Raw genomic sequence first — 7,518 nt, forward strand, 5'->3', positions numbered from 1 at the left:
TGGGAGATATTCCCAATATAAGGTTGGGAGGGGGTGCTGGAACGGTGCCGGTATCGACTTGCCCTGACAGAAGCCGAACTCTTCCACCACACAAAATCGCAAATGTCTCGGTCGGGGACCGCATCAGAATAAGCTATTACCAAGTCGAAAGGATTCAGCCATTAATCAGGGGTCAGGGCCCTTCTTATCGGAAGACTCCATTGGCCAAGGGCCCTTCAAGTACGTATCCTGTGCTCCCCCACCCCTATTCCCCAATGTACGTGCACATTCTGAGGCCACAGGGTCAGATACGGCCGTCCCTCGTCATCTCCCCGCCAAAACATTACACGAATCGACACTTTCAGCCTTCGCCATTGAAAAGTAAGTATCGTATCTATTAAATCAAAGTTCGGCCAGAGTCCGGACAGCGAAATGAAACCTGACAAAGGAGGCGACCCCAGACACACATGTTGGATCGGTAAGCGATATTGACCCTCCCAGCCCCAGGTCTACTACCTCGAGCACCCTAGCGTTCTGTCAATCTCTTTAATAAATGCATTGAATTTAAGATGAAAAGCATCAGTTCAGTGCAGTCCGGATCTCCTCTACTTAGGCTTTGATTTGTCGAACCGTAAGAGATCCTGACTGGGACTAGGTTTAACGAGAGTGACCTCTCACATGAGTTTCCGCGTTTGAAGGTTGATTAGAGAATCCCACTAAACCAAACTTTGAATGGGAACGACTCTCCCTCCCTCTGACGCCACTCCAATGGTCCAATCAATCAGAATGGATAAGAAGGGGCTCTCACTCTCAGTGTCTCTCACATTTAAGTGAGACAAATATTTGCTGGAAAAAGAAAAGAAAAAAACAACGGAGAAGTAGGACAGGCAGTTATACGTGTCCATACTCCATACTCATGTTGCACTCCAAAATTGTTTCGCCCTAATCCAGTTCCACGGTCTGATTGAATAGATTTGGACTTCCACTTGGGTGTCGTTTGGGAGGGCTGAGTTAAGGATTTACTTTGAAAGAGGCTGACGGGGACAGCCCTTCAAATTATTGACCGACTGTCCATCTGGAGTCTGGACTCTGAATTTTTCACCAAAAATACCTTATGGGCTGTCTGTTTGGCCGTTAAGAGTCCACCTTTGGAAAACCAGAAGCCACTGCGCTCCAGCCCTCCCAAACGGGCTCTAATGCTTTATTGGGCGGGCTATGGAATGGATTGATTCGAACCATTCCTTGTTCTAAAAATATTTGATGTTTTGTTTCGTTGGAAGTAGCCAATTCTTCAAATGTTACAACCATGAACTACCCAAACAATTTAGGCCACGTCACCGATTCTCCCACACTCTATAAATTTGAAGTTTGGCAAAATGGCTAAATAAATCTTATTGGCCAATCGTAGCCTAGCCAGTAGCAACAACTGGGTCATAGCCAGAGTTGCAGCCCACATCCTAACTGAGCCCATAAAAGACGACAAGCTTACGGCATACAAAAGCCAAACAGACGGAACTCCCAAAAGACAAAACAAGCTTTAATTTCCAATTTTCTCGACGTTGGTAATTAACCAGTTGGATAGTCAGATAGAGCCATAGAGGAAACACCCTGTTCTTACACATATACTAAAATCGGAAAGTTACATATAACTGATGGGCAAAAACGGAAAATCACATGAATACAAACAAAACACTAGTTCCTGTCAACACAAAACGGATAATTAGGCCCAGGCCCATTATGGAGGAAAGCTTGAAAGAAAACGGATATGATTACAAGGAGAGACGAACATACGTGGTCCTAACGTATTTGCAGTTTGTACTTGGCCTCTTTATGTCTGCACTCACTGTCCATGTGAGGGTAAAAGGTCAACAAATTTGAAATTCCACCAGCCTTTGGAAAACTCGAAGAACACAGATGTAGTTTCATGAGCTTGGGCTTGGGCTTTCATTTCTTTATATATCTTTACACAAATGAAATGAATAGGATTCCGTCTCGGTTTGTCTTTGGTATCCAAATTCAACATGGGAGGCTGAGAGAGTTGAGAGTTAAATGAATGTTGCTGTCATATGAGGTTGTGGTGTGGTGGTGCTGGATTTTGTGGACCTTGATGGGTAGGCCTTTGGGGAAGTCGACGAATGGGTAGGCCAGTGCATGATCTGATTCGGCTAACTCCCACTGGTAATTCAGGACCAGGTGATGCATGAACACGGCCATCTCCAGCTTGGCAAGTTCGGACCCGGCGCACAGTCGTGGTCCACCCCCAAATGGCATAAAGTTGATGCTCATCGTCGCATTCGAATTAGCACCCACGCTGCTACTATTGCTGCTGTTGCTGCTACTACTACTGCTACTAATGTTCTGCACCAACAAGGAAAGATAAGTAAGCAATGAAATCGAATATAATCTAGCTATTGGGGATTTGGGGTTCGCTTGGCCTCAGCTTGAGTAATGTCCATTTCAGGCCTAAACCAGTTCGAATTCGAAACGTTGTAATTGGGCCCCAGTGGGTAGGCCGGTTGGTCGGGCTAAGAATGGTCACCAAGAGATGCTACATAGTACATACCAGTAAGCACTGGTTATTTAAGATTTTAATAAGCCCAAAGGCCCACTAACCGAGTGAGATAGAGAGGAGAAAGGGAAAGTTATAAAAGAGAAAACGGATGGTGATTTCCACTTTAGATGGTGGGCCTCACATGCTCACCTTACATAGATTTGTCGTTTCCTTTTTGCTTTCTTTTCTCTCAACTTTCCCTCGTTTTCTTGGGAAAATCGGGTCTATAGTATTTAATTTCTAGGTATGTATTGCACGCATGCACGTGCATGTGACAGCCCCACATGAGCTCTAATCATCTCAAAATCTCCATGGCCCCACAGTATAGGGGCAGTCGGAAAATTAATTATTAATTAAAAAGAAAAAAGAAAAAGAAAAAGAAAAAGAAAAAAAAGAGGAGTTGTGTGATACAAGTTAATCACTTCCCAATGGGCCCTACATCCTTACAGCACATGTAACACAAAAGCGAGTAATGAGATCCAGTTCTGCTGTGGTGGACCACAGTTTTTGAATGGCTGACTTCATCCCCGACCCGACCCCCATGCCAAACGTCTATTATTTGGCTTGATTTCTACTTTTCTAGAAGATCTCCCTATCCTAAATGTGGTCCATGCACTGAACGGTCCAGATACGTTGGTTAATGGGCCACACGTTCCATCCATTCTGTACAGCAGATAAGCAACACCACATAACTGATATGGGAACATCTGATTTTCTACAAAATCGTTTTTGCTCTTGGTATGTCCTATAAACCATCTCACACCACACACCCACTGCGATGCGCGGGACCCACCTCTACTTATGCGTGGCTTAAGAAGATTTGTAAGGCAAACAAGAAGAAGAATTGCTGCACCGCTCTATCCCAAACACAGTCTATTTTTCTAAAACCGAGCTAAATGATCTTATTTCACCGGTTCAACCAATGGGTCAATCTGAGTAAGGTCAATCGCAGCTGATTTGGCCCTGTCTGCCCAAGTCAACGGTTCATCCGATGGTTTGGCGGCTCAAAGCCAGTTTGGAGATAGAAAAAGGAGCTGGCTCTGAGGTGAACCACTGAACCGTTTACTGGGCCCGGTGCCCTGTTTAATAGCTATGGACAAGCAAAGCTCTGAACCGGCTTAAGAAAGGGAGCACAATAAATAAGTGAACGTTATGCCTCAAATTTTCAAACGGGGGCTGACCTGCTGCCATCTCCAGGGATTGAAATGTTGAGGGTGATCATAGGTGGATGGATCCAAATGGACCGCTGCAAACACCGGAAGAACTTTCCACCCACTTGGGATATCATAACCTTTCAAGGCACAATTTACAGAAATGAAAAGGTGAGTCAGATTCCGGCAATTTCACCGGCGATAAGAAGACATCATTAATTTCTTGCTTTCCTTGTCTCACCTTTATACCGGACGTCTTTGATAGCCTTCCTGTGTACAAATCTAACGACGTTGCCGAGACGAAGTGTCTCACTAATGACCTACATAAAAGAACATATATAACATCAATTAGCAACTTCTCTCTCTCTCTCTCTCTCACATCATTCTCTCTCTCATAAATACAGCAAGAGAGTAAGAATTTACTTACGCAATGGGTGAATTCCATTTTCTTGTAGTCATCCCAATTCAACTGAGACTCTCCAGCTTGTTTCTTGGCTCGGGCAATTTTAAGATGCTCTTCCTGAAAAGCGAAAAAAGGAAACAGATGAATAAATAAATCAATAAATGGATAACATCTATTCTGGTGAGTTCTTAAATTCTGTATAGGACAAAGCATCATTTATTCGATCTCTTACCCTCAACTGCTGAAGTGCTTTTGGACAGTCTTGCAAGAAGTAAATGGCTAAAGCTATGGCTACTGACGAAGTTTCATGGCCGGCAAAGAGCAAACTCAGTATCAAATCCAGAATTTGCTCCGTCGAAAGGTTTGAATGCTTCAATACCCACCCGAGGAGATCATCTTCTTCCCTTCTCTCGCATTCATCTCTCATGTGCCGGATCCTCTCTTCCATTTTTCGCTCGATTACTTTCAGGATCGTCGACCTCGACTGTTTTATTGAAACAAAATCCAGAGAAGAAATAAAGAAAGAGATTCATTAGACTACAAAAATCAGCAATTACTCGTCGAGAGCACACCTGCAATCAGATGGGTTTCGTTCGTTTCTTTATTTCATGTGAAAATAAAGCTTTAATTTGTACCCGTAAGGCCTTCCAATATGCTGTTCCAGGCAAATTCAACGGCGCCGAGACCACTCCTTTCATGAACGTAATGTACTCTTTCTTCAGCTGCTCGGTCTCGAGCTTTCCGGGATCCATGCTCATGATATGTTTCGCCATCAAATTGAAAGTGAACTGTAAAAATATTTTTTCTTGAAGGATTAGCTTTTCTTGTCCATCTTTGGAACATATCAAAATCAAAAGGTGGAAAAAACTGAAACTAATGGTTTCTATGTATATTTTTTTAAGATTTAAACATGCCTTCTTTGCTTCATCTTGAGCTGAAAGTGTTGAATTTTCTTTCCAAGACCTTAAAACCAGCAAGGTATGCCTCTCGACTTCCGGCAGGAGATGAGTTCGAAGCCTCACATTGCTCATGAAGTTGAGAGAGATCATCCTCATGTCTCTGTGCATGTCTCCAACCAAGACCAACATCGACCATTTCCCAAGAATCCCACCAATACTCCTTGGATAACTGCATTCAAACAGGCGCCCCTCGTTCTGTAATATAAATCGATTTAGTCCCGCATCTGCAGAAACTATGGTTGGCTCACCAAACAAGTTGGACTTGTAGATCTTTCCATACCTATAAATTTACATGGAATATGAGTCCTCAAATGAATCCAGAACTTGGGTTGTGCTTATTTATTTATTTTTCATTCTGGGTTGCAGAGATTACCTCGATATGTGTTGCTCCATGAATTCTCCTACGGAAGTAGCTGAATAAGGCTTCAAATAACTGATCGTTTCACCGAGAAAAGGCCAACCCATGTTTCCAGGTGGAAGCTTTAGTGTTCTTTCCTTCCTTTTGATGAGGAGCCATACGAGAAAAAGAGCTAAAATTGATGGAGAGAGCAGGAGAAGAAGCTCTATTTCAGCAGCCATGGAGACGCAGAAATTTCTACTCTCCTCGTTCTCCTTCTCTCTTTCTGTGTGTAATATCTGGCTTAGTTTTTCTATGAAAAGAGGTTAGAGCTATTATTGGAGTGAAGCTCTCCCTTGGAAAGGGACTTTTAAAGAGTCACTTGAAGACTTGAACAGGTTGTTTTAGAGAACAAAAATGTAATGAAAGATTTCAAGTGAGTAAGCTGCTTTTAAAAGCCTTACTTTTTGGTTGTTTTGCCCCAGGGAAACGACAGAAACTGACCACTGAGGTTGAATTTACAAATTACCCTTATAATTCCGTTGGAACCCTAGAAACTACAAGTCCACACTGTACTAATATTCAGTAACTCTCTTCTCTTCTCTTGTTTTCAGTTTTTCAGTTTTTTTTTTTTTTCTTTTTTTAATCAGTGCCGATATGTTTAGAAGTATTTTGTATGGAGTACTTCTATTATTTCTTTTATGTTTTTTATTTTTTTCCTCTTTGTTTCTCTTCTCTCTTCTTTTTCTATGAAGAGGAATAGAAATTAAGCCCTCTTGAGGAAACACTGACTGCTTTGTGGCAACATCAAACCATTTAACTAGTACCCATTCTGTTTCTCAATTCTCTTCATTTTCTATGAATAGGAATAGAAATTAAGCCCTCATGAGGAAATACTGACCACTTTGTGGCAACATCAAAATATTTAATTAGCACCCATTCTGTTATTTCTTCTATACTTTATTTTTTTCCCCTCTCTTCTTTTTCTTTGAAGAGGAATAGAAATTAAGCCCTCTTGAGGAAACACTGACAACTTTGTGGCAGCATCAAAACATTTAACTAGTGCCCATTCTTTTATTTCTTCTTATTTTTTTTCCTCTTCGTTTCAATCTTCTCTTCTTTTTCTATGAAGAGCAATAGAAATTAAGCCCTTTTGAGGAAACACTGACTGCTACGTGGCACCATCAAACCACTTAACTAATACCCATTATGGAGGTAAAGACAAGAATACAAGATGGATATCACGCCAGGTCTACAGAAGCAACACCCACATACTCTACCAAACTAACAATTGGCAATTTTCAACTCACCAAGTTGAAATCCTCTGTTTTCACTACTTTATCTTGTTAATCCCCTATATGTTTTATTAGAGTTGTTATTAAGAGAAATTGAGAAAAAGACAAATCACAAACCATCCTTAATTGCAGAAGTTATAAAAGACATTCTAATAACTAAAGTCTATTGCCATTGAATCGATTAAAGAATTGGGAGAACTAGTCCAAATGGTTCTGTCCTTTCAAATTTCAATCACTACGGGACAGCGAAGTGTTGAAGACATTGAGAAACTCCACCTTTTGTGCAGTAGTCAAGGAAAGGTAAGAGAGAAGAAAGAATTCAAAGAATTAAAAAACAAGAGGAGAATAGAACAAAGAAAGAAATAAATAAATAAAAGTACGTTTTAAATGATTAAAACTGACAGTGTGACTATATTCCACAGGTAATCAACTTTGTACAAAAAACAATAATAATAATAATAATGAATAGTTTTTAGTTGGTGTTATGCTGACTTAGATAAGGAAGATATTGCCTCTCTACGCTGCGTTTGTAAAGGTTTATAAAGGTTTCTTGACATTTCTCTTCCTTTTCTTATCTTTTCCTTCAAATCAAACATAACCTTAATGCATTTCAATTGAAGCTACTAGTTATGACCGTAAGTCTTCCCCTTTTATACAACATTTCAGTTTAAGCAGAGCATAGTCATAGAGTCTTCTTTGGTTCATGCTACAACTGAAGAAGTTTGATAATTGGACAGATTTATTTCATCTTTCACGGAAAATTAACTTCAAGGACATTTTTGATAATTCAAAGAAAATTCCTATTCCAAAAGTAATTTTGCCATGCAGACAACCATTTCTATG

At 40.8% G+C, this 7,518-nt stretch overlaps 1 protein-coding gene across 1 annotated transcript; it reads right to left on the bottom strand.

Annotated features, from left to right (window-relative positions):
- Positions 1-1,574: 1,574 nt before the first annotated feature.
- Positions 1,575-5,804, bottom strand: LOC104595706 (cholesterol 22-monohydroxylase CYP90B51-like). The gene is made up of 8 exons (XM_010256565.3): positions 5,417-5,804; positions 4,999-5,323; positions 4,720-4,872; positions 4,317-4,568; positions 4,109-4,201; positions 3,923-4,001; positions 3,712-3,821; positions 1,575-2,337 (listed from the first exon to the last, which is right to left on the bottom strand). The coding sequence occupies exons 1-8, from the start codon at positions 5,620-5,622 to the stop codon at positions 1,996-1,998; spliced, it is 1,560 nt and encodes a 519-aa protein (XP_010254867.1). The 5' UTR covers positions 5,623-5,804; the 3' UTR covers positions 1,575-1,995.
- Between the last annotated feature and the right edge of the window lie 1,714 nt (positions 5,805-7,518).

Source organism: Nelumbo nucifera, chromosome 5, assembly GCF_055504915.1.
Source record: "Nelumbo nucifera cultivar China Antique chromosome 5, China Antique-T2T, whole genome shotgun sequence".
Taxonomy (NCBI): Eukaryota; Viridiplantae; Streptophyta; class Magnoliopsida; order Proteales; family Nelumbonaceae; genus Nelumbo; species Nelumbo nucifera.

What these genes read in the sequence shown, in the direction of transcription:
- LOC104595706 (XM_010256565.3), bottom strand. Translation starts at nt 5,622, where the DNA reads ATGGCTGCTGAAATAGAGCTTCTTCTCCTGCTCTCTCCATCAATTTTA. An exon ending in CATATTGGAAGGCCTTACGG is followed by an intron (nt 4,569 to 4,719) that starts GTACAAATTAAA and finishes TCAATAAAACAG; the next exon opens with TCGAGGTCGACGATCCTGAA. An exon ending in CAAAGACGTCCGGTATAAAG is followed by an intron (nt 3,822 to 3,922) that starts GTGAGACAAGGA and finishes GTGCCTTGAAAG; the next exon opens with GTTATGATATCCCAAGTGGG.